This window comes from Sarcophilus harrisii, chromosome 2, assembly GCF_902635505.1.
Source record: "Sarcophilus harrisii chromosome 2, mSarHar1.11, whole genome shotgun sequence".
NCBI lineage: Eukaryota > Metazoa > Chordata > Mammalia > Dasyuromorphia > Dasyuridae > Sarcophilus > Sarcophilus harrisii.
In genome coordinates this window covers 222,570,322-222,597,877 of record NC_045427.1, presented here as the reverse complement: position 1 = coordinate 222,597,877, position 27,556 = coordinate 222,570,322, and the positions used below count along the sequence as shown (strand labels likewise).

Here is a 27,556-nt window from a genome sequence, read left to right as displayed (position 1 = left end):
CTCTACATTAATAGGATAACACATTATTCAGGAAGAAAATGCTAACACTTTTTTTGTATCGTCAAAATGTTTAACTTTTCTGAAGAACAATAAAGATGCTTCACCTACCACTGGATAAACTACTAGCCAGGCAGCTCTTTGTAAGCAGACCAACACTGACGTGTGAAATATTATTCTCTCCAATAACCCCTACAATCTGAAAATTAGACATTTAGCAGCAAGATCCAGCATCAGGAAAACAGCTGTGTCCTAATCTGATTTCAGAAGCAACCTGGTACAGTCAGTCACCTTCCTTCCCAAACCATCTTTCCTACCATATAGATATGGAGTACTTCAGCAAGTATGGGCAACTTGGCCTTTTCTGTATGTGTCCCCTAATCTCACTGGCCAAAAAGCTGAAGGTTCACTTATCTGTCCTGTTCAATTTTGTCTGGCCAAATTCAGATTTCAGCTCAAACCTCATTCTCTCATGAAGTCTTTTCTGACTAACCTCATTAGCTCCAAACATTCCATTAAACATGTTCCCTTAAATCTTAAATACTTAGATTTTTTGTCAGCATTTTAATTTACAAGAGTCACCTTTTTAAGGTATTATAAAGTCTTGTCTAAATATTTGTCCTTTATTCCTATCAGGTGACATGATTCAGCTGCTTCGGTTTAGTGAATCAGAACTAAGGATTAAATACAAGTCTGAGTCAAAAACACTCAGGCAAATCACCAAGCCAAGGGGATAGTTAGTGTCTGGAGGCATTTAATGACAATATGTATACACTAAACCACTGGTGAGGGTTTTTTTGGTTTGTTTGTTTTAGTATAAATGGGAGTGAAATGATGGTTTTCTTTAGGTTTGCATTTACGTCTGTAGTTTTAAGGGAAGAACAAATTAATCAGGTGATTAGGGTGAGGTTCAAAGAGGGAACTAGTTCTAGTGAACAGGATTTGGGGCCAAAGACATAGTCCAGGAATGGGTTCCCAAACCAAAAGTAGGAATGCAAAAAACAAAAAAACTAACCCAACAAAAAAACAGTCAAATTTCCTACATCTTAAGTCAGTGAAACAGGGATTGGAACAGAGTTGGGCCAGAGAGGCAAATAGCTCACCCTCAGGGTGAAGAGGATCTGAGAGTCCTCATCTCTGTGCCTTTGTTGATGAGCTAATTTCTCCTATGCCCTGACTGCCTGTTATATAGGATTTTAACAATTACTTATCTCATTCTCCTCCTTAAAGCCCTCCCTACTCTCTCACTAACATTCCCAGGAGCTTTAGGCAGTATAAGGCAGAAGGAAGCAAAGAAATGATCCAGAGTCAAAGAATTTGCAGTTTACTATCTCTGTGACTCTAGACAATCACATCCCTTTTTCTCTGGCTCTGGTGCTCTCATCTATAAAAGGATTAGTTAAGGCTATGTGCCATTTATAGTGCCTTCCAGCCCTGTGATCATGAATTTTTCACCCTATTGGCCTCCTAGTTTCTAGATTACAGCTTGAAAGTTAAGGACCAAACATGGGGTCACTCATCTTCCACTTTCCCCTGCTAGTCTCTCTAGGATCCTAGCACATGCCATCTACAAGACTTATTTTCTTTAAAAACATACCAAAATAAGGGTTGTTTGCACCAGCAGAGAAGATCTATCTGATGGCAGAGCACATATACTAATTCAACCACAGGCTTGCATTGTAGATCTTCAGAAAGCAGCGGTGATCATACAAATTGATCATTAATATTCCCAAACCAGAGAATCACTTTCAGTTTTCTCATCACAGCCAAATTTCTCCTCCTGACTCAATATATGTTTTTTAATCTGCAGGATATTTTTGTATCTAAATAAAGAACCTGCTTCCTTCCCCCCGCCCCCCAGCTCCCCACAGAGATTCAAGCTGTCTTGGAATGCTACAATGTTAAGATCTTACTTAAGAATTACTTTGGTCGGCCATTTTGTGGATGAAGAAGCCTATGGTTAAGGAAATTAATTACTTAGGGTCCCTCACAGTGTATTAATGGTGGGAGAGAGAATGAAAATCATTTCTCTTGTTTTTTCTCTTTTTATTCTATTCAGAGGATCATAGGCTTAGATTTGGAAGGGATGTTAGAGTCTAGACAAAACACTACTCAATTTACAGAAGAAGAATCTGAAGAATCAGGGAGGTCAAGTCAGTCGCCTGAGGTCACACAGGTACTGAAAAGCAGAATTTGAACAGAGGTTCTCTGATTCCCAATCTGCTGCTCCTTCCTCTGCCTCACTGACTCCCACTCTGGGAATCATCAATAACTAAATACAATGTGGCCGCTGAGCCTGCCTCTGGATACAGTTACTGTACCACTTGATGGTGCTACTGTCTCTCTCATCCAGAGAAGTTCAGAAAGGAAATCAGCCCAGGCTTGTCTTTCTTCCTGTTCCTAATGAAACACAAAAAACTGCTCTAAGAAGACAAAATGCTCTGCTGAATCTGGAGACATTTCCCAGCTGCTAAGAGCTCTAGTTTCTTCACTTGTAGAAACAAACTTTGTCCTACTAAATAGAGGGTGTTTTTTTTTTTTGTTTTTTTTTTTAAAGATAGTCTAATGAAGTTGTTTCCTAATTGCTAATGGGGTTTGCTAGGGGTCAGAGGGTTTCCTTGAAGGTGGTTGCATTTTCTAGAAACAACAGGATCCAAAGGAGACATTGTGGACCCAGGAAGTGCACTCCTGAATTCTAATCAGAGGTATAGCTTCTGAATTCTAATTAAAGGTGCATGATAAGTGTATTCAACTGCCCTTCAGAAGACAAAGATATTAGTTTTGCCTCTATCAATTGCTAGCTAAGTGAAACCCTAGTCTCAGTTTTTCCATCTTTAAAATGGAAGTGGTAGAAGAGAGATGATTGGATGACTAGGGTCCCATCCAGCTTTAACAATCTTTTCTAGTCTAGTTTCAGTGAACTCGTTCTGATACACCCAATTTTAGGGCAGGAATATGCCCATCATTGGTCTGGTGCTTCTTAGATTAATGTTTTTAAATGCATAAAATAAACTACATAGAACTGTCAAGGAAGTCGTTTATATTTAAATAGTTTTATAAAAATATTAAGATAATAAAATAAAAGTTCAAAAACTCCAGGTTAAGAATTCCTAGTCTAGGGTATCACTAAAGAATCCCCCTGTAACATGGCAGAGCATAGCTCCCCTATGCTTTAGCAGGAAGCTGTTGGAAACTGCTATAGAGGATGTTTCATTCCTTGGCCAGATCTGTGCCAATGAAACTCCCTTCACTTCAGCAACAGAGCCATCACACTCAAGCATCTTCTTTCTGGCTGTCTCAGACTTGCCAGAGCCCAGGTCACCCCTATGCCATGAAGGAGAAGGCAATGGAATACCCGAGTACAGAAAAGAATGAACTGAAATCAATCAGTCTACCAGTTAAATAAAAAAAAAATGTGATATTCTTAAAAGTGATTTTCACTTTTCTTCTGTACCAGGGGCATTCAGTCTCTTAACAGCTCAGCCAAAATGATGATTTGGGGGTTAAATTCCTTCATCTTTTCTGGCACTTCTTTGTTCCCAAACCGAGTAGCCAAAAATGAAATGGACACCATCCTTTCAAAGTCTGGAGAAACTAACTCTCCCATTTCCCTCAGCCATTCAAAACCAGGCAGAAAGAGAAAGGGGACATTGCCAGTTGCTGGGGTCTTAACTTGGGCAGATTCTGTCCCAGGATGTAAGCAGCAGGTGGGCAAGCTTTTGCTTCTGCCATACTATCAAACTTGCTGCTTGTTACCTTCTCTCTCCACTTCATGTCCCTCTCTTCAGCTCACTGATAACACTACCTTCAGCTTCCTTTTCTCTCTCCTAATCCATGTCCATCTTCAGCTCCCCACTCCTCCCCCAAAAATTTCTTAGCACAATTGCATCTTACTGGGGCAGAATATTATTTTCAGAAACTCTTTCCTTCTTCCTTTTCTCTGTCCCTTGATTTCTGACTTTCAGGTTGGGGGCATGACTTCTTGTGGTTTAGTACTGTGCCTAGCACAGAGTAAGTGCTTAATAAATGCTGTTGACTGTCGTTTGTGGCTGTGTTTTACACAGAGATGGGAGCTTAATGAGATCCCCAAAACTAGCTGCCTAGATCAGAGTTGGAAGAGACTTCAAAGGTCATTTGATCCAATCATCTTATTTTATTTATTTTGCCCATGGAGGAGAACTGATTTATCCATATAGTTAATGGCAGATCCTAGCCTAGACCTTGGGCCTCCTGACTTTTCAATTCAGTCCCCTCCTCCATCATACAACACTACTATCAGCCCCATCCATACCCATGAGTATGGTCTTGATTTAAATCTCTCTTCCCGGGCTAGTGTGCAAGGAGAAGCTACATGTGGCTCCCGTCTGAATTCCAATGGGGGCTACATGGCGCTGGTTGTGGATTGCTGGGCCTTAAAAAATGTGTTTTTCGTTGTGTATGTTTTAACTTTTAAATAACATTATGCGGTTTCAATTCTGTGTAGATACCCCTAGGGCTTGTTGGCAGTGGGGTCATTTTTTTTAAAGTTCAGAAAATAAAAACAAACAACCTTCACAGCACAATACCAATAGCCAATCTGGACCTTTTAAAGAAGGTGTTTGAAATTCATTCTAAAGAGGAATTACAAAGTCCCTCCTATGACTACTTATACTTAATGGTCCTGGCTCTCTGGTTTACCTCTAAACTCCAAAAAAATCAACGATTTAATAGGTATGTCTTCATAGACTCTTATGGCAATCTTTCCAAGGTCTTTGAGGACTGCTGCAGTCGACTATCTAGTGATGCTCCTCTCTGCATTGTTAGACTAGTGCCTAGAAGATTGAAAGAAAGTCTGCTGCTTGGCCTGCAGCCAAAATCTTCCCAGCTTGTTTGAGTCTGTTGCAACTTGGTTCTTTGCTGGTATAGCCTGCAAGAAGTCAAGGTCACCTCTAAAGCCACAACAAGGCATCAGAGGAGGACTTCAGGTGAGAATCCGTATCTTCCTTAAAGGCTCAGCACAAGAGATACCTCACCCAGAAATACTTTCCTGGTATTATTAGGTGCCAGTGCTTCTTCCTGAAATTATATTTCATTTTCTTTATATGTATGTTACATCTATTTATGTGTGTAGATACTGTTTCCCCCAGATGCTCCTTGGGATCAAGGGATAATTTCATTTTTTTATCTTTATAGTTCCTTAGTATCTAGTATAAGGCCTAGCATACAGTGGGTGATTAATAAATGTTTCTTGATTGATTGAATGCTTATTAGTATAGTAGTTAGACAGCTGGATGCTTCTAACACTTCCTCGTTGTGTGATGCTGGGCAAAGTACTTAACCTGTCTGATCTCAGGTTTCATACGTGTAAAAGAGGGATAAAGGATTGTGAGGTTCCAGTCTGATAATGTATATAGTAACACTTTGCAAAGCTTAAATTGCTATATAAATGTCACTGTTATTAACAACAATATGGTAATAATATAGTATACTACAACTATAATTATAGTTATCAGCAGCTTGCCCATTGCAGAGGTTTTCCAGTTTATAGAATGCTTCCTATACATTATTTTACTCAAACCTTACATTGAAAATTTAAGTTATATATTTATCAGGATTATGATCCCAATTTTCTAGATGAGGATTGAAGCAACTTGACCAAAGTTGCCCAGACTGTTAGTTGGCAGAATTGAAGGTCAGTTTTTTAACTGTTCATTTTCAAAGCAGGTTAGGTTGTTGGTTTAGGCCAGTACAAATATGAACTGAAGAAGCTTCTCTTTGCCTTGAGGTCAGAGGTTATGGCAGAGAGGTGGGAACCATTCTTTTCATTTTATTTTTGGCATCTGCTATAGTGTCTGTTCAAAATGGGCACCCACTGAGCTCCAGGCTCATATGATTTGGCCCAAGAATGAATGAAGAACCTCTTCTCATCTCTCATGACCACAGATAGCTTTTCCATATTTGTAACTTATGGTTTACAGGCCAACCTGAAAAGTCACCAACTTCCACACTTTACTGGTGTCAGGGGAAACTTTTCTGTCCAGAACCAGGCTTAGATAGATATTCCTTAGCTTCTTACCCTTCTGGGTAGGAGATACTGCACACGTTAAAACTATCTCTCCCTAATATCCATAATGTGTAGCCCTAAGTGCAAACTGATTGTACCCTCCCTCTCTGTTTCTGCCATCTTTTTATTTTAAAAATAGTTTTTTTCCTTCCTCACAGGCATTTGAAAGAAACTATAATACTGTAATTACAGATAGTTATTCCCTTTCCCTCCTGCCTAGAAAGGAATAGTTCTATAGGATCTAGAGCTAGAAAGGACTCCAGGAATACCCAGTTCCATCTGTTCATCTTAAACATTTGGTTATTAAAACCAAGAGATAAGAATGATTTGCCTGAGTAAGAAACAATGACTCTGGTCTTCTAATTCCATAACTAAATGCCTTTCCACTGCCCCAAACTGCTCCTTTTACTCTGTTCTCTCAAATTCTTACCCATTCTCCAAGATGGGATGACGAGAATGTGTCAAAAGGAGGACTCAGCTTGGAGTCAAATCCCAGTGTCCAGCAATGTGTGTGTGCCCCAAGCAAGTCACTTTATTTATTTCCAGTGAAGTGGAAAGGGTTTGGCTGGGGACTCACAGCTTCTTGTCTTGGCTCTGTCCTGAACTTCTGTGGCCCTGACTAAGTCACTTCCCTTTTCTGGGTTTTTGTAAGTTCACTGACAAGATCACAGAGGAGGGACTGAATTTAAGTTACCTCTGAGGTCTTCTCTAGCTCCAGTTCCAGGGACTCTCTGTATATCAGTTTCTTTTTTGGAAAACAGGGGAAATCAGGTCTATTCTTATATGTCTATTCTTATATGCTTGTAGGAAGAATTAAGAGAAATAATGTAGGTGAGAGAGCATTGTAAAATGTAAAGTACTAGACAGCAGTAGAAGGATTATTGTGCTAAATCATCATATCATATCACCTTTACCACCATTCAATATCACCATTCTGTTCAAATTGTTCTTCCTTTAGGAAATCTTCTCAAACTCATCATCAACAAAAATTCCCTGCTGCTGCTCCAGATTAAAATGAAATAGGGAAATGTTTTACAAAACAAATAAAATACAATATATCACAATATTAATTTGTGGCTTTCTAAGTCAATATTCTTCCTAAAGGGATAATTTCTATGTGAGTTTGATACCTTTGCTCTGTGCCTCAATATACTCTTCATCCTAGAAATGTCCCCCACAGTTAATGTTTTCTATATGCCATTTTGGCACACTTTTATGTTTAAACTAAAGGGACCTTAAATAGGGAAATTTATATAAAATCATACAAACCTATGATATAGCAAAATAAATAGTTATTATATTATCTATAATCAGTAGTATAACAATCATCAAATATTTATAAAGCACTTTTCAGTTTACTAGGTGCTTTCCTCCCAACAAGCCCCTAACCTGGTGACTATGAAAATTATTATTCATTGAGATCTGAGAAGATGTCCCAAATCATAAAGCTAATAAGTACCTGATGGAGGATTTGAATTCAGGACTTTTGATTCCAAGTTAGTACTTCAAGTCATGACTACTTTAAGCCTTTATTACTTTTTCTTGTGCTCGACAGGTCACTAATGGGACCCTTGTCTTACCTTTTCTAACAGAACATAAATTATCAAGGAGCAGTAGCATTCATTTTTGGTTACCCTGGAACACTGAACATACAAAGGACCTGCATGGAGTAGGGACTTAATAAGTATTTATTGAATGATGTAATTAATTATACACTTCCTATGCTGCTCATTGTAACAGGAAGAACGTTGGACTTGGAGTCAGAAAAGACCAAGGTTCAAATTCTGTCTTCAATATTTATTAGACAAATAATTTAAATCCTATAATAATAGCTAAGGGTATGCTTCACATGGCAATTGTGAGAATCAAATAAGACGAAAATACTTTCTAAATATAAAGTGCCATGCAAATGCAAATAAAAGTCAGTGCATTTGTCTTATTTTAACCATCTCATATAATAATTCAGCCATTTTACTTCTGGGATCTTGGGCAAGTCACTTATACTTCCTGGGCCTCAGTATTCCTAAAATAAAGAGATTAAACTAGATGGCTTCTGACATATCTTTCAACTCTAGAACTATTATCTTCAGATCCCTATGTCTCACAAAAACTTAAGATTTATCCTACCTTTATTTAAAAATCCTCTTTTCCTTTCTTCCCTATCACTCCATAACATTTCTCAGGGGTCAGATGGACTATAAGACTAATACATTAAGTGAATATTTTTCTCTTTTTGTTCCTTGTTCCTGCCTATCGAACATGTTGTAGACAATAATGAAGACTTGTTTTTAAAAGCTTCCATCCTGGCCCCACAGCTAATTATTTCTGATCTGGGAGGATCTGCACTAATTTAGTTTAATAAACTTATTAAACAGCAAATTTCAGGAGGAAGAGCTATGTTGCTATTATTAGATTAGCTACACTGCCCATTGACATTGATGCCTTGCACACCGGAGAGAGCCATTAATGGAACGAGGAAGTCCGGGAGATAATCTGGTAAAGTGTGTTTCCAATAAGCCATCCCTGGCTGTCATTAAGTGTCTTCTTGGGGGTCGCTAGCAAAAGTTTCAGGCCCCCCAAAAGCAGCATCTTTTCCCAAACCAGATGCAGGTGATTAAATATCCAAATATTAAATAGAATAAGCAGCTACCAACCTCCAGGTCATTAAAAAACAGATGTGTATCTGCAAGGTTGAAGATCATCTCTTCCATCATCAGGCCGATCCTCACTGAAGTGGTGGTATCCTATTAGACAGAAGTGGGGGTGTGTGTGTAAGAAACACATATATAATACACAGGTGGAGTCTTCAGCAATCTGAATCTTTTCCTTTCCTCCACTCCCTTCTGAAAGCTCATTTGTGGTTTCTCTTAATCTGCATGATTCAAGCATAGCCTAAATCTGCTTCCTGTCAGGATCAGAATGATTATATTGTACAAGTTCTAATGTCTCAGAACTGCTTTTACCCTCCCCTTTTTTATTTTTACTTTCTTTCTTTTAAAAAAAAAACAGCTTTTTATTTGCTATATATATATAATAGCTATATGTAAAATATAACAGTTATATATAATAGCTTCATGCAAAGATAGTCTTCAACATTCACTCCTGCAAAACCTCATGCATCAAATTTTTCTCCCTCCCCCAACCTCCCTTCCTTAGCAAGTAATCCAATACAGGTTAAGCATGTTCAAGTCTTCTAAATATATTTCCACATTTATCATGTTGCACAAGAAATATCAGATCAAAAAAGAAAAAAATGAGAAAGAAAAAAAAGACAAGCAAACAACAAAAAAGGTGAAAAAACTGTGTTGTGATTCACATTCAGTCCCCATAATGCAGATGCAGATGGCTCTCTCTATCACAAGTCTTTTGGAATTAAGTTACCACATTGTTGAAAAGAGCCACATCCATCACAGTTGAGCATTACATGATCTTGTTGTTGTTGAGTACAATGTTCTTCTGGTTCTACTCACTTCACTTAGCATCAGTTTATGTAAATCTCTCCATGCCTTTCTGACATCATCATGTTGATTGTTTCTTATAAAACAATAATATTCCATAATATTAACATACAATAACTTACTTAGCCATTCCCCAACTGATGGGCACCTACTCAGTTTCCAATTCCTTGCCACCACAAAAAAGACTGCTACAAACATTTTTGCACTTGGTCACCCTTTGTTTTCATCCTCTTTGCTATCTGTATCTCTCCAAGAATGCTCTTGGCTTCTTACTTGCTTCCAAGAATGAAGCAGTCAAAGAACTTTTCATGAAAGAAGGCCCTTTTAACCAACCCTTACCACAATCTCTTGTCATTCTTTATATCTTAAGGTCAGATGATCACAAATTTAGAGCTGGAAGGATTTAAATTCAACCTCCTCTTTTTTATTTTTATTTATTTATTTTTACAGCTGAGGGAACTGAGATTTAAAAGAAGGGGTGATCTATCTAGTATCTGAGGCAGAATTTGAATGTAGGTTTTCCTGATTCCAAGGACAAGTTCACTCACTGTGCAACCTAGCTTATTTGGTTTTACTAAACTCAGCAAGAACACAAGATGTGCAGAGCACACTGTCAGTCTCTGGATAGTTCAAAGGAAAGATAAATCAAAAAGTTCCTGCCCTCAAAGAGTTAACATATTAATTTAAGGATGCAACATGTTCATATATAAGAAAACACAAGATAAACAGAGGAGGAAGAACTATTGGGTGGTGGTTGGGGTGGGGACGGTAAAGATCCTGAATAGGGGATGTACAAACTGAGCTGAGTCTTAAAGGAAGCTGAATGAAATGGGAGGTAGTAATATTGGCATTCCAAGTGAATCATCTCTTTTATCATCCTCTCTCTTCCCCACTCTGTCCCTCTCTTCCTAGGTCCTGGTTTTTTTTTCCCTCTTCAAATATATGTGTAAACTTGATTTCACACACTTAGGCTGCAAAAAAGCATCTCCAGAGGATACCTATTATACAAAAGACCACATGTGGACAAATACAGGCAGAGCTTGTATTCATCCTTACTTCTTCTAGTCCCGAAGTGGGGAGAGGGGAGGAGAAAAGAGAAGGAAAAAGGGAAATGAAGAAAGTTTTTGTTATTGGGAAAAGCTTCTAGACCCTGGAAAAAGATCATCTGTAATCCGGGGAAAGGTCTGAGAGCATTTTAACATAGAAGAGCAGTTCTTACCCTGGTACCCATGAAAATTTTTAAAAGTAAGTTTTAAAGAATATAATACTTTATAATGTAATTGCTCTCCCTAGTAATCTTGTATATTTTATTCTGTGCATTTAAAAACATGATTCTAAGAAAGAATTTATAGGGCTCACCAGACTCCCAAAGGAGTCTTTGACACACAAAAAAGATTAAGACATCCTCCGTTAGAGAGTCAAACCAATTATCCTTTTTTCAAGCACAATTTCTTTTGGATGAGTGCATGTACCTGTCAATATTCCCCTTACCCATATCCAGCAGAATACTTCTTAGGTATTTTCTAGCCCAGGACTTTTTGCCAAAAGGGACAGAGGAAAATTAACACAGGCCAGTGGAAAGCATATTTCAGTGTGGATCCTAAGACTTGGGTTTGGTTCCTGCCTCTGCTTTGTCAGCAGCATGGATTTGTGCTATTTACTTCCTCTGTATGAGCCTCAATTTTTTTTCCTGCTCTGCAAAATAGAAATAATATCATGAATTTTCTACTTTTCAAGATTGTTGTAAGAAAAATACTCTGAAAAGATCAAAGCACTGGAGAAACATGAGTTATTATGATAATGATAATGACAAAAAAGTCAAAGAATGAGATGGATTTTTTTTTCTAGGAATAAAAGTAAACTCTAACAGTCAAACCTAGAGTCAGGAAAACTCATATTTGTGAGTCTAAATCTCTGGCCTAAGATACTTCCTAACTATGTGACTCTGGGCAAGTCACTTAATTCTGTTTGCCTCAGTTTCCTCATTTGTAAATTGAGCTGGAGAAAGAAATGGCAGACCACTTTAGTATCTTTGTCCAGAAAACCCCAAATGGGGTCATGAAGAATCAGACATGACTGTAAAATGACCAAACACAATCACCACCAACAAAAGTAAACTCCAGTTTGAGTACTGGGTGCAGTTCATACACTTAAACTTCCCAGACCTGCTTCATTTCTGGTTGTATAATGGTCACTGATACTATGAACAAAAACAGTTTATAGAGCGAATTCCTCATAGCCCTATAAAGTAAGGCAGAGCGGATATTATCATCTTCATTTTCCAGGCGAGGAAGCTGAAGCTCAGAAATTAAGGGACTTTCTGATTTTTATATGTAGAATCACGGGACCATAAATTCAGATCTTAGAAACCCTTTAAAGGAAGGGACCTTTAAACAAGAGAAAAACAAGGCAATGAAAAGTTAAATGACTTGCCAAAGTCACACAGTTAGTAGGTATCTGAGGCAGGAGCTGAATCTAAATCTTCATCAGTCAATATTCAGTGGAGCCCACTGTATCATCGAGTTGTTCTTTCACTTTATGATCTGAGGACTTGGAAATCCTGCAGGTCCTTAAGTAAGCATCAATTAAATGCTTACTATGTTGCCAGACATAGTAGTAAGGATTCAAAGACAGACATGGAATGTTTCTCTTCCTTAAAAAGCTCACATTCTATTAATGCTTTTAAAAAACCTTGTTATATAATTTCCTGATAGCTCAAATCTTCTTCCCTTGCCCCCCCTAAAAAACTTCTCGTGACAAATCAGCACAATTAAGCAAAAAAGTCACACTGAGGCAGCTAGATGCCCACAGAAGATAGAGTGTTACAATTCAGGAAGGCTTGAATTCAAATCCTATCTCAGACCAGCTGGGTGATACCAGGTTAGTCAATTAATCTTTAACTGCCTCAATTACATCATCTGTAAAATTGGAATAATAATCTCATCTACCTCTCAGGGTTGTTGTCAGGACAAATTGGGATGACACAGGGTGTGTCAAAAATCTTCATGCAGTTTCAAGCTCTAATAATTTAAATAGTTTATTGAACTGAGACATTTGAGACTCCCTGTATTTGTAAAACACTTTAGTATTATAGGAGCAGAAAGAATCCGAGCTGGGACAAAAGGTAGAGATCATAAAGGAAGGAATCCATGTCAGGAACCAAGAATAGACCAAACAAAGGTGGGAGAGGACAAAGTGAGATAACCATATAAAATGCCTTCAGAGAAGACCTACAATAAAGGCACAAGTTTCACTTTTCACTGGTGGCCAGGCATGCATGGCCTGTAATAGTGCCCAGAATACACAGCTGCCCACTGTTGAAAAAGATCCCTAATGTAGTTCTTTAGTTTGATAAATGGACAGTTCACAAACCTCTGTCCTGACCTTAGATAAATTGACCATATAGTTCTAAGGGAGATAATCCTCTCTTTGATCTAGTACTTGTCCTAGTCAAATAAAAATTAAAATAACATCCTTCTGCATTTTTCTCTATGATTAATGAATGGAAGATAATTTTCACCACCCCCAACCCAGAAAAAAAATCAACATTATCCCCCAACTCAAGTCTGTTTTTCCAGCACCCTTAAACATCACAAACCGTATTCCAACAAACCTAGCCGAGGAGCCAAGAATCAGAAGCCACAAGAATGGTTTAAGATGCCACTCACATGAAAACTATTTTCTTAATCATTAAATATTTTTCAGCTACAAAAAAATTGCAGTGGTTAATTTCATAAGATGAACCAACAGAGCTTGATTGCCATCCATCCCCCCCTTTCTTTTTAAACCAATTTAAACCAGAACAGAGCTAGGAAGAGAATTTCCACAACAGGCTTTAATTTGTAATTCATCCTTCCAAGGATGGGGGGAAAGCTCATCTTTGTTTTGCCTGAATGCATGTGGGTGGCTCTCTCCCAGGGAAGGTATAAATCATGCTAAGACATTGTAGATTTGGTAGACTTTCCTCTAATTTTCTGCAGATTTCAGCAGAGTCCTGTTTTTGCAATGGTATGGTCAGTAATGCATTAGTGTAAGAGGGCTAACTGGAAAGCCCAATTGCTGAGAGCGGAGTTCATCTCAATCAACCTTCATGGCAGATGCTGCTGACATGAACGGCATACTGCACACTAACCTAATTATTACGCATTCTTTCTAAAGTTCTCTTTAATTAAAGGAGAATGGCTGTGGCCTCTACCATATGGACCATGCCAAGACTCTGAATCGAGAAAAGGGTACATGATGGTGTAACATGTGGTTTGGTAGAGTCGGGAAGTTGTAGCTAAGTATTTGGTGACTGAAAGCATTCAAAGGGGGAAAAATATTTCCTCAATTTGTTTTTAAAAAAACCTCATATAAAGCAAAAAATTTTAACACATAAAATGAGTGATTTCTAAAAGCTTTAAGTGTTTTATCTCTTTTGAAAAAAGAATGCTTTTCTGAAAAATTTCAATACAGCTATAGCAGTGTCCCAGTCCTTCCATTTATTAACCTACCACTCTAAGCTACAATTTTCTTATGTGTAAAATGTATTAAATGAACTCAAGTTTTCTTCTGGTCCTAAATCTTGTAATCCCTTATAAGCATCATGTCTGGAAGGCAACTACATGTGGCAGTAGGTAGAATGAGTGCCTAATATTTCCTTGCTGTGTCATCCTGGGCAAGCCACTTAACTTGTCTGTTCAGTTTTCTAATCTGTAAAATAGGATAGCACCTACCTCCTGGGGTTGTAATGAGGAACAAATGAGATAATAATTGTAAATCATTTAACAGTAACTGCCACATAGTAACTAGCATTTATATAACATTTACTATTATGAGACAAAAGGAAAAAGGAAACAAAAAAGATTTGTGGATTTTACAGATAGCTCAAATTCTGATCATGTTATAAATTTGTACCATAATACAGATAGGTTGGAGAAAAATTATTAATTCTTGCATATTAGGCCTAAAATGTGCCTGAGAACAACATAAAACTCAGAATGTTAGAACTGGAAAGAATCTTAGGACCTAGAATATCAGAGATGGAAGAGAGTTTAGGATATAAAAAGACCAGGGCTAATCCAATACTTTTATGTTACAGTTAAGGAAACAGACTGAGACAGGAGGTGACTTATTCTGTTGTATTGGGTTGTTAATGAAAATCCACAGCAAACCTCCATATGTTGTAAAAATGGGAGTCTGTCCTCCTCTTCCTCTTTCTATTAAAACCTTCTTTTGATCTTTCATTTAGGCATGAAGATAATTCTGAGTTCTCAAAAGCTAAATCACCAGAGCATGAGCTTTGTTCTATCCTACCAAGCTGAGAAGACTTCAAGTACAAGCAGCTTGGCAACCAAACTGATCTGTCATCCAGATTAACTCAATTTATTCTGGGATTGTCCATGGGATGATGACTCTTTTGGCTACGGCATCTTTTGAAGATGATCCACCAAGTCACAGAAGAGTTGTGGTTGGAATGGGTTGGACAAGCATCCACACGATGAAATAATGGATCTCTGAGTATGAATGTTTTGTTATTATAATTATCCCAACTCAGACAGTTGTGTGTGGGCACAGGTGGGACCAAGACTTTGATTGCCTGGACTTAATCCAAGGAAAATTTTATCCTATCATGCTGGCTTTCTTAGAATTTATTAATCAAAAAAAAAATTTCCTATTTTGCCAAGACATTTGCTGTGGGATACCTTCCTTGGTAATTTATACATATATACATTACACATACACATATATAAATATACATAAATGAGACGCAGTATGGTCTAGTGGATAGAGATCTGGCCTTGGAACAAGGAGAATGTGGATTTAAGTCCTATCTCTGAGGATAACTTTGGACAATTCATTTAATATCTCAATTTACTATGTCACTCATGTCAAACTCAAGGGACACAGAAACCATTGAAAACCATATATCAACTTTATCTATGTTCTATTGTATTTTTATTTTTTTTGTTAAACATTTTTTTCTTTCCATATTCTTTTCTAAGCAACAATTACAGGCATCAATGTGCATTGATAGGTAGGGAGTTCTTTATTCTGGTGACATTATAGGCATAAGTCTAGTCTCTCTGTGTGTCTCTGTTTTTTTTTTTTTTCCTTTTTGTTTCTTTCTCCCTCCCTCTGTCTCTGATTTTTTTCTATTTTTCTTCCCCAACAACATCCATCCTCTCTTCCTTCTGTCTCCTCAATCTTTCTTCTCTCCAGTTTCTCTGTTTCTTCCCATCCATCCAGGTATATATGTATCAATCATTATTCAGTTGTTTCCCAAAATGTGATTTACACATCACCTTTCAGGGACAGAGAAACATGGTATAGTTTAAAGAACTGGCCACAGAACCAGGAAGACCTGGGTTCAATCTTGCCTCTATCCTAGAATAGCTATAACCCAGGACAAGTCATTTAACCTCTCAGTGCTTTAAGTTAAGTCTCCCAGATTTTTAAGTTGGGGAAAAGAAACCCCACTTGCAAAGGTAAAGGACAGTTTCTTTTGTCTCCTCTGTTCTGGAAGGTCCCTATAACAATGAAATATCACAGATCTTGGCCCTGTCCCTTTCAGGGAAATACCTATTGTGTTCATTGAGGTATGTTGCTATTCTACCTCAAGATAAACAGAATAGGATGACTTTTTTTCTTTCTTTTTCCTTCTCCTGGCACCTCCCTCCATTCTGGTTACATGATTATGGTATTTGGGTCCTCTAAGAAGTTGGTTGAAGGAATTAGGCCAATTGATTCTTTGCCGTACAGCTGAAATGAGCCCGAGGCTCCCTTACATGCAGTCTTGAGATGGGCAAGGAAGCCTGAAGCTCTCTCCGAAACATGCAATTGTAAGCAAATATCCTCAGACCTTTATGACATCCAATTGTCCTTAATGGAGCTAAGCTGCTCCATTCATGTTTGGGATCACTGGTAGTAAAAGCCAGACAGGCAGCTTCTAATCAGACAACTTTAACCCACCCCAAGTCAACAGCTTGTACTTCTTTATAGCTTGTATAGTTTACAAATGCTTTCTCCTCAACATCTCTGAGGCTTGTAATGAAAGCAGTATGATCCTGGTTGGTCTTTTTGCCTCCCATTTCTCCCCACTCCCATCTATCCTCCACTTTGCTGCCGAAGTACAGGTATCTCCCTATTGGATAAATGCCAGTGGTTCCTTGTTACCTCCAGGATGACATAGAAGATTCTGACATTTAAATCCTTTCCTAACTTGGTTCCTTTCTCCTGTCCAGACTTCTTTATATTTCCCTCTGTCCGCTCTCTGATTCAGCAGCAGTGGCCACCTTGCTGTTCCTTTAACATGACACTTTATTTCCTGACTCTGGCCATCCCCATACTTGGGACACCTGCCTTCCTTCAAGACTCAGTTCAAATTCCACTTTCTGCAGAATGCCCTTCCTGGTCTTTGCCCCTGCCCCTTTTGTCCTTGATTCTTTGTCTTCCTTTGGAGATTGTCTTTACTTTCCCTGCATATACCTTGTATGTATGTGTGTGTGTGTGTGTGTGTGTGTGTGTGTATATATATATATATATATATTTATTTGCTTATATATATTTATATATTTGCATGTTGTCTACACTACTAAAATGTAAGCTCCTTTTGGGCAAGGATGATTTTTTTTTTGCCTTTCTATGTATCCCCAGTGCTTATTTAACAAATGTTTGAATACTTTGTTGTTTTAGGAACTAAAGCCTTAAATTGTCATAACTTGTCAAAACTTGAATCCAGATCTTTTCATTCCCAGTTCTATGGCTCTTTTTCAAACAAGGACTTCATTTTAACATGAAAGAAACCTGTCTAAAGCAAGGACTATGATGGAATCAAACCAATACCCAAATACTATGCTTATAATTTCTTTTGGAAAACATTATGAATGAGAGCTGGCATAAGGATCCTCAGGATTGCATATGTAAAACAGGGGAGGGGGAAAGGGAAGGGATCTGCAACCTAGGCCTTAAAGCTAAGAACTGTTCTTATATTAAAACAACCCTTTTATTTAATAATGTGAAAATCCCCTATCATACTTGTATACAGGCAGAAGGCAGCCTTTGTTGACCTTTGAACAAGATGATCTCTAAAGTTGCGAATAGCTCTAAGTCTGTTTGATAAAACATCTGCATATCCTATAACATCTTTGGTTACTCGAATCAGTTTTATTAAGAGATAATCTCTCTATATTACTGCTTTATAGAAATAAAGTCCAAAAAAGTTTTAAACTTTCCTTTATAAAAAATCATTCTATTCCTTGTTATCAATTTCTTTTGAAAATGCATTCCTATCACATATATGGTTTATTCCTCCCATCCCCCACTGAGTGCAAAAATGCATTTAAATAATTTTTTCCCTTGTACTTTAAATAAAACTGAAAGAAAGAACACAATAGGGCAGGACGTATGAGTGAAAAAACAATGTTTGGAAATAGTGTGCATTTTCAGCTACTATGGGAATATGCCTTCTACTACTCAAAATAAATTGTGCATTGCACCAGAATGGCTGATACAAAATGAGGTCTGTTTGCAGACTCATTAACATCATTGGTGTTTTATTTATGCTTTAAAATTTGGTTAGATTATTGCTTGGAAGTGATAAGAACAACAACAACAATAATAGCTGACATTTATATATAGCACTTTTTGGTTTGTAAAGTCCCTGTTATCTCATTTAATCATCAGCCTGTGAAGTAAGCCCCACTTCATCTTTGGACAGCTGACGTCACAAAGGTTTTCTCTTGTCCTTGCAGGGTTATTCACTCCCTCTTCAGGAATAATTGAAATTTTCTGCATGGTGATTCTTTGGAGTTCTGTCTTCTATTTGTAATGTATAGTAATCATCCCTTCTGGTTCATTTATTAGTCATTCACAAATATTTGGTAAGTGCTCACTACATGGAAAGCAATACAATGTGGGAGACACTGAGCTCTTTTCACTTTGCTTCTCAGCCTTATTTTCATCTGCTTTGAAGAACTCAATGTTTTTTCCTTCCCTCTTCTCATTAGATTGCTTTGAGACACAAACCATTATTATATTGCCTGACTGAATAGGAAAATAAGACTGATGTAAAGGAAAGAATACTAGGTTTAGGAGTCAGGAGGTTTAATTACTTTAATTCCTTTTCCAATCCAGCCTTTCAATCTTCCTTCCTTCCTGCAATTGCGATAGAGTGATTTGTCCAAGGCCACACAGTTAGTAAATCTCTGAGGCTGAATTTGAACTCAGGTCCTTTTACTTCCAAGGCAGGTTCTCTCTACTGTGCCCCCTAGCTGTCCCTGAATCTTAGTTTCAACCTCTGTAAAATGGAGGTAGGAATGAGACTAGATTATCTAAAAATTTTTCCCCAGCCCTTATTGTAACATCCTATATTCTAAGGTCCCTCCTAGCTTTAACATTCAATGGTGATATGAATCTGTTACTTTTAATCAAAGACTTAAAGAATCACAGATTTAGAGCTTTGAAGTCCATCAAGCTCTCTGTCTTCTTTCACCATATTAAACATTTTGGCTTAAAGTATACATAGGGGAAGTAGGTTCAGAACTCCCTATATTATTTTGGTAGATGATTAGCAAAAAAATGATTCCTAAACAGTAGCAATTTGAAGCTCCCATGCGCGCGTGTGTATATTTGTAAACTTTAGGAATCTATGTTTTTAGGAGCAGGATTTTTGTAATCTTTCCAGGGGTCCTCAAACTACGGCCCGCGGGCCAGATTCAGCAGCTGAGGATGATTATTCCCCTCACCCAGGGCTATGAAATTTCTTTATTTAAAGGCCCACAAAACAAAGTTTTTGTTTTTACTATAGTCCGGCCCTCCAACAGTCTGTGGGTCAGTGAACTGGCCCCCTATTTAAAAAGTTTGAGGACCCCTGCTCTAGGCCTTCCAAGGTTTTCAACTTAATATTCAATTTATCCATGCCCTCTATAAATTAGACTAATGAACTTTTCCAGCCTTTCCCTTCACTATATTCTGGTCCAGCTCAACTTGACTACTTAAGATCACATCATGGAGAATTAAAAGAGTATTTACAAGATACCTGATCCAAGCCCTTCCTTTTATACAGAAAGGAATTGAACCCCAGAGCAATGAAATGATTTGCCAGTCACTTAGATGGTAAAGAGATGGCATTTGAATCCAGGTCTTCTGATTCCAAATGAATTGAATTTATGTTCTATACCTTCATTCTCCCAGCTGGTTCTAGAACTGGACACCTTTTCTGACTCTTCATTTGCTAAGTCATTTCCTTTTCCTGAAATACCCATTTTCTCTTTTGCCAACTGAAATTCTACTCCTACAAAATTTAATCTCAAATCCTGCTTGCTCTCTAAAATCTTTGGTGATAATCACAAGGTCATAGTACTTCAGAGGCTGCTAGTCAAATTCCCCCAATATATAGATGAGGAAACTGTAAGTTAAGCTCTAGAGGTAAGATCTGAACCTAGTCTGACTCATAAAACCATTTACTTGGTTTTCTAATAGGAATCTCTGTCTCTCTCCTCTCCCCCTCTTCCTTGTTATATATCAACAAGCCTTATTCTTCTTATCAGATTATAATTTCATAGGTAAATATTGACTGAATGAATAATAATGTAAAGTGCTAGATCTGCAGTCAGAGAACCTGACTTTTGATACTTGCCACTTGTCTGCCTTTGGGCAAGTCATTTAACCTGTATAAAATGAATGAATGAATGAATGAATGAATGTGGGAATTAATTAAAAAGCTGCAAGGTACTTGCTGGGGATATCTTAAGAATCCTTAATTGAGGGGGGAGGCTCTATGAACTTAATTTTTTTTTTTGCTTACTATTTCAAAATAATTAGTTGCCTTTGTAATACTACAAATTTTATTTTATGCATTTAAAACCAACATTCTGAAGAAGTCCTTAAGTATTACCATACTGCTAAAGACATCCATGAAACAAACAAACAAAAAGATTAAAGAACCTCTGGCTTAGATGATCTTTATGACCTCTTTCACCTCAAAAACTGCCATTCCATAATTTGTAGCAGCACTTGCTGTCATTCTTTCTCCCTCTCCCTATTAGTTTGCTTTGTCAATTCAGGTCTCTAAGGCTCTGGGGAAGACTGTATTTAGAGATAATTCCTACTTCTTTAAATCTTCAAAACTTATAGGAATTATCTACTTATTTAAGGTTAATTACTTAGCTTGTTGAGGGATAATTGCTGGGGGCTATGGAGTATGTGTGGGTCTAATGCAAAAAGCAGTAAAGAACAACTGAGTCTAAGGAGTCAGTTTCCAACACTGATCTTACCCCCTCCCCTTCTGAGACTCCTTTTTCACTAAACAAAGGTTAAGCCAGCCCATTCTGACTTTTTTTTTTTTTTTAACTTTCAGGCTTCAAATTTCCAGCTTTGCCACTTCATTGCTGCCTGTAAGCATCACACTCTCCAGTTGACTGGATCTTCACAGATGCCAGCTGCTACCCGATGGCAAGTTGAAAGGGAGAAGAAGAGACAGACGTTCCCCTTGGCAGCCTCTCAACCACCAATCACTTTCTTCCATCTCTGGATCTGGACTAAGAACTCTAAAGCTTCTGCCTTTCAGGGACCATGTTGGGGCTTGCAGACTTTTAAGCAAAGGGCAGAACTGACTACTCTTGAGATGTTTAACAAATAAAGGCAGCCTGCATTTGTCTCCTTCTTTCTTTTGTGTCAATTACCTTGACATTCAAAACCCAAGGACAATGTGTTTCTACACCTCTTCTGAATTGGGATTTTAAGAAAGTAAATATACACATACATAAAACTCCTCACCATTCAAACTAATAAAATCTTCAAAAATCACTGCCAAGTAGCTGTTTACAGGCTGAACAAATAATTACTCTGCCACAAAGAAGAAAGTATTAATTAAAGCTATTCATTAAATCAGCCTCCTATTCTATGGGGTTTATCTATTGGAAGTGTCAGCCAGAGGTTAGAGACGGATTAACACACAACGGAGCATTTTGCCAGTGAAATCTCCTCCTTGTGGTTTGCTCTTAATAATAAAGTTGTCATTAAAAGAAAGAATTTAATGGTTTTAATTGGGTTTAATTACTTGGAAACTCCTGGAAAACAGATCAGTCTGTTAAAAAAAGGGGGGAGTATGTAAAGAAAGACAAGAAAATGAAGGTTGTGAAGAAAAAAGTCCAGAGCCACATGTTTTAACAGCAAAGTTCTGAAAGTTTCATTCTTCTGAAGTTTCATCTATAAAAGGGAATATGAAGGCTGAAAATCACTTCCTAGCTTAGGACAGAATAAATAATGATGATTCAAAGTAAAAGCAAATTGATCCCCTTGTACCTACCAAAAGATCTGCTGGCTAACACCATAGTAAATCCTTCTCTCACCACTGCTTGGCTAAAGCAGTCAAGCTGACTACAAATCTAAAAATCAGATGAGAATCAAAGGAAAAAGCTAGAGATATTTGAGGTCTTTTTCCTTTTGATGTTTTATGCAACTGACCTGTCTCCTAAATTTCCAATCCATTTCTGAAATTTCTTCCAGCTGGGAGAACTGTAAAGCATTTTACTGTGACACAAATTCAGGGCAAAATTTTTTTTTTAAAAAAGGAATTACTACTGAATATGATCTCAATGCCTTAAGGTACAGTGGGAGAGCAAAGGAGAAAAAAAAAGAAAATAGACCTTGGGGATGAAGGGGTTGGACTAGGTATTCTCAAAGGACCTTTCCATCTTTGACTTTCTGTATTATATGTTCTAAAAGTTCGTCCACTTCTAACACTGGTTAATCAAAGGTTTTTTTCCAGAAAGGTCTGTATGTAGTAAACTTCTAATTCTGAAACTGATTCTAAAACCAATGACTTTATTAGGAAGCCAAATAAACTTTGATTTTTATTATGGCCAAGCTCTTCCATTGAATCTACTATGACTTTAGAGTTTGCAAAGCTGTTTATTATAAATTTTCTTATTTGAGCCTCATGAAACAAAGGCCTGTGTTTCCTTTGACTATTGAGGGAACCACCATTCTCCCAGTCAACCAGGCAGTCAAGTCCAGTATCATCCTAAACTCTTCACTTTTGCTCTTTCCTCATATCTAATCAGTTGTCAAGTCCTTTTGATTCTACTACAACCTCTCTGACTTTCTTTCCTCTGACACCACCATAACCATGGTGGCATAAGCCCTAATCATTTTGCCCCCAGACTACAATAATAGTTTTCTGGTTCATCTCCTTGCCTCATTTCTCTACTCACTCTAGTCCATCCTCCTCTCAGGTGTCCTAAAGTACAGATCTGACTATATTAAATATAACTATCATTAGTCAATGTCATCACACCCCATCTCCTTTCAATAAACTCCAGGAATGGGCTCCCTGTTACCTCCAAGATCAAATATAAAATTCTGCTTGGCTTTTAAAGCCCTTTATAACCTTCCTAGTCTTCTTACACTTAATTCTTTTCCACATGTTCTATACTTTATGACACTTCCCTCTTTCCTGTTCCTCAAACCAAGACATTCCATTGTGCATTTTCTATATTTTCACTGGCTTTCTCTCATGCCTAGAATTCTCTCCCTTTTCATCTCTGCCTCTGGTTTCCTTCAAGTTTCAGTTAAAAATTCTACTTTTTTCAAGAAGCTTTTCTCAATCTACCTTAATGCTGATTAGTATCTTCCCCGCAAGAAAGTCTCCAATTTATTCTGTATATTTCTCATTTAAGTTGTTTGCATGTTGTCTCCTCCTCTTGAGAACTCTGTAGCTTTTTCTCTGTAGCTCTAATATTTAACTCCTGCCTGGTTCTTTGGAGGCACTTAAGAAATGCTTGTTGATTTGATTTAACTCTGTGAGATGTTGCTATTTTCATTTTACAAATAAGGAAACTGAGATTCAGTTTAATAATTATCAGAGGCAGCACTTAAATCTGGGTCTTCCTAATCTCAAGTCTAGCAATCTATCCACCATGCTCCACTGTCCCACATGTTCTTGGAAGTTTTTCTAAAGAAAACAAAAAACAACAATTAGTGATAAACTAATGCTTTTTGTTCATGGTTAGGAAATGAGGCATTTGGTGTCAAGTCATCCCTCAGTGTCATTTAAGATTAGAGAGAACTATTTTAAAAACATTTTGAGATAGTCCATCCCGGTGACAAGGATTAATGAGAGTTCTAGAGCTGCCCCAAAGCAGAAATGCAAAGACAGCAGAATAGAAACAAAAATACTGTCCTCTTCTACAATAGAAGGAAACATTCTCCTATTAAATGGATTCTGGAGCTTAAAAGGATCTAGTGGGATACTCTGGCAATCTGTTTGCCATGTGCCTTCTTGCTGTACTTTCCTCACATTTCCTGCATCTTGCTCTAAGAATCACCACCCAATCAAGATTGTCCTGGAAACTGTAACGAACACGCCAATCAGCATCCTACGGGCTCCAAGCACCATGCATTTGGTTTCTTACACTCTCCCCATAAAGGGCCACCACTTCCCCTATATATGAACGTTCCCTGAAGGCAAGGACTGTTTTGTCTTTGCATATAGTAAACAATAAGTTTCTACTTATTGTCAATAGTCAGAGATAAATTTAGGCTTGACATCAGGAAAAGCTTGTTAACAATCATTATTGTCCCAAAATAGTATGGGCTACCTCAGGATGTGGTATGTTCCCTCTCCTTGGATGCCTTCAAGAAGAGGTTGGATGTTTATTGTATATGTTATAATGGAGATCTCTTTTGGATAAGGGTTGGACTAGATGTTTATTAGGTCTCTTTCAGCTCTAAATTCTGGAATTCTATGATGGTGTTTCCATAGCAAGGGTTCTCTTTGCAGATGAAAACAAATCCTATTACTAATGTAGAGGCTTTAGATATGAAGATTAAAAAGTTACATAAATCATTGCTATTAAGAAGTTTCCATTTCATTCTATGGACATTGGGCTCTTCATCAGAAGCAGCAGCACCCAGAATTTCCTGGGTGCTTCCCATGTATATGTTATAATGTTTGATGTTAGTGATACAAATATATGGTGCCTCTGTCCTTGAGGGACTTCCACTCTAGTTTAGGAAGAAGTAACTAGTACAAAGCAATGCACACTATGTGCCAAATTAATGGCATAATAATGATGATATGGGGATAAGGTTTAGACTTGTGATTTCACTGATACAAGAAATTCCCTGATAAGGAAACTCTCTATCAATGCAAGTTGGCCCCCTTTCTACAACTTATAGTCTTAGAGGGTTGCCTGGAAGACTGAGGGATTATGTGACTTGCCTAGGGTCACACAGTTTATATGAGTCAGAGATGGGACTAGAATCCAGATCTTCCTGTCTTGAAGGACAGGTCTATCCATGATATCATGTTGCCTTTTAAATGAAGATGATGATGTTCAAGTATAAAAAATATTTTTACACAAAATATAAAATATATTTTAAATAGAAAAGAGTAATAGCAGGGTAGTGACTTGTGCTAGGATTATTTCTACTTAAATTCCACAGAAAAAGATGAGAAGATGATCAATAACAATCTGACATTTCTAAAATGCTTTAGGTTGCAAAATACTTTCCATACATTATCTTATTGGAATTTCACAAAAAAACACACCATGATTGTAAGTACGTGCAGGTATTAATATTCCCAAGTGATAGATAAGGAAACTGACTCTAAGATATTAAGGAATTGCTTATTGGTACACATAGGAAGCAGAGGGCAGGATCTGATGAACTCAGGCTTTCCAGACCAAGTCTAGCATTTTATCCATTTTATTACTATGATTTCAATTTGCACTTGAGAAATTTGGAAGAAGAAAGGGATCGCTGAATTTTGCAGCAACCAGAGGAGGATAAAATGGGCATTAAAAGTAATAATGGAAAAGAGAATGGAGGACAACCCAAGTGTGGGGAATGGTGAGATCAAAGATAGGATGATTGGAATAGGAATGGTGTATTTGGAGACTGAATAGATCAGTGATAATGAAACACTGGGTTCATTATCAAGGAGGGGATAAATCTAAAATAAGAACAATACATTGGGGGACAGATTAAATGACCCTGCATTCCAGGACAAGAGATTTGGCTTTTTCTGGGGGGAAAGGGCAATGTGGAAACATGGAAGGTTTTGGATCAAAGAAATGATATGATTAATGCTGTGATTTTGGAAGATGTCTGATAAAATGTACAAGCTAGATAGTAGGGCTAGCTACTAGAGATAGGAAGACTAGTAAAGAAATTATTACAAGTCTAAGCACAAGGCAATAAAGAAGTAGAACAGAGTAGGATATAAAGGGAGAGATAAATTGGAGAGTGTTGTGGCATTCCAGCATTATAGATCAAGGACAAGATCTTATTCAATCAAAATTTGTGCCATTTATGCAATTTAGCTCAGACTAACCTGAACTTACAATTAGCTTACCTGATTAGGGTCCAAATTAGGGAGAAATAGAACTTCAGTTTACCAATTGAGGAAATTTCCTGATGAGGAAACTGAGACCCTGAGACCCTTGCTCAAGGCTACACCAGACAGGTAGTATTAACCTTGATTCTGGAAAAATGTTCAGTGTTTCTTTCCCGACTATACCAGATGAGGAAAGAAGAGCTGCTTCTTTCTCAAAGATACTTTTAGGATGATATCTTACTTTAAGGTCAAACCCCAAATGTTTTCAGATAATACATTTATTAGTTAGATCTCTACTATTTTCACTGTGATTCCAGCCTAGAAACAAGGGACAGATAAGAGAAGCTCCTTGAAGCTCTCTGACTTTGCAATGAAAATGGGATGAAAATCCTTAAGTCAGATAGGAAATGCCAGGAGGGACAAAACATTTCCACTGTCAACATCAGACCCTAAAGCAGATCTGTTCCCATCCTCCTGCCATTAAGTAGGCAGACTGTGATACTATAACCACCCAATCTTCATGGGAATTCAAAATATCTTTGGGCAAAACCAAGAAATCTATTGTTCAAAAATAACTACCGTGAAAAAAAAAGTACAGGCAGGGAATGAGGGGGAGTGATAGAATGAGTGACAGCTTCTAAACCTGCTATTTAGGTACAACGGGGAATTATTTCAATTATTTAGGTATGCAAGTTGTAGGAGTTGATTTTTTTAAAATGATCATCATTATGACTGGCAAGCCCTATATTTACAGAACACAAAAGGGCTCCCAGTTCTACTAAAGGGCCAATTTGTTGCAGGGTTTTGATGGGAGATTAAAATCACTTTTATTAATCTGTAGAGGCCTTTTGACATTAATTGAAAGGTACAGAGTGGAGGAAAAACTTGGCAGAGGAAGACTAGGGTTCCAATTGGAATTTGTTAAATTAGTGAAAGGATAATTAGTAGTAATCTGGAGTTTTAGGATTACTCCCACCCCCAATCTGCTGCAATAAGAAATTCTGCAGTTTCTTAAATGAGGTTTATCTTCCCTTTCCAAAAGAAAAGGGACAGGGGAAACCTGCTCTGAAAACAATAAAATGTCAAGGAGGGAACTCTGGCCCCTTCTGCCCCCAACTGAAAGGGCTTCAAAGATGCTCTTTAAGCAAACTTTTAATATACACCTGATGTGATGATCCAAAAACCATTTCCAAAATTTATTTTATGTTGGGAATAATCCTTTAATACTCCTAAATGCCAGGCATATGTGCTCTGCTAGGAGAGCTCTTGGCTCACCTCAGCTCTACTAAAAGAGATTAAACCTATAAAGCTTCCCCAAAGTATCTCTTCAGCCTACATGGGAGCCTTTAAGGTCTAGTCTCAGGTTTTTTTGGCAAATTTCTCTTCTCCCTATCCCTGCAAGAAAAAAAAAACCCAACAAAAAAAATGACAAATACAGATGTCTACTTTCTGAACACTCACTGGAGATAATTAAACGATCAGCCTTATTAACCACGTTCTCCCTTCCTTCCCACAAGAAAATAAGCACTGATACAAGAACCCGATTAAAAGATCCTTTCTTTTATTAGGGAAGTAGACAAACACTTTTATATAGCCCAAATGAGAGAGTATGAGAAAAGTTTAAGTCCCAGGTTTAACCCCCAGTGGGTAAAAAAAAATCTCCAACTTCCTCAGAAAATCCTTTCCAAATTGTATTCATCTTGACTTAATCCACATCTACTGAGTGAATTAGGC

At 37.6% G+C, this 27,556-nt stretch overlaps 1 protein-coding gene across 4 annotated transcripts in view; it reads right to left on the bottom strand.

Annotated features, from left to right (window-relative positions):
* The window catches only part of EYA2 (EYA transcriptional coactivator and phosphatase 2), a 234,134-nt gene that overhangs the window by 33,238 nt on the left and 173,340 nt on the right, over window positions 1-27,556 (bottom strand). For all 4 annotated transcript variants that reach the window (XM_023494546.2, XM_031951572.1, XM_031951573.1 and 1 more), the window contains one exon: window positions 8,695-8,784. In XM_023494546.2, coding sequence (XP_023350314.1) covers window positions 8,695-8,784 — 90 coding nt within the window. The remainder of the gene's footprint in view (window positions 1-8,694; window positions 8,785-27,556) is intronic.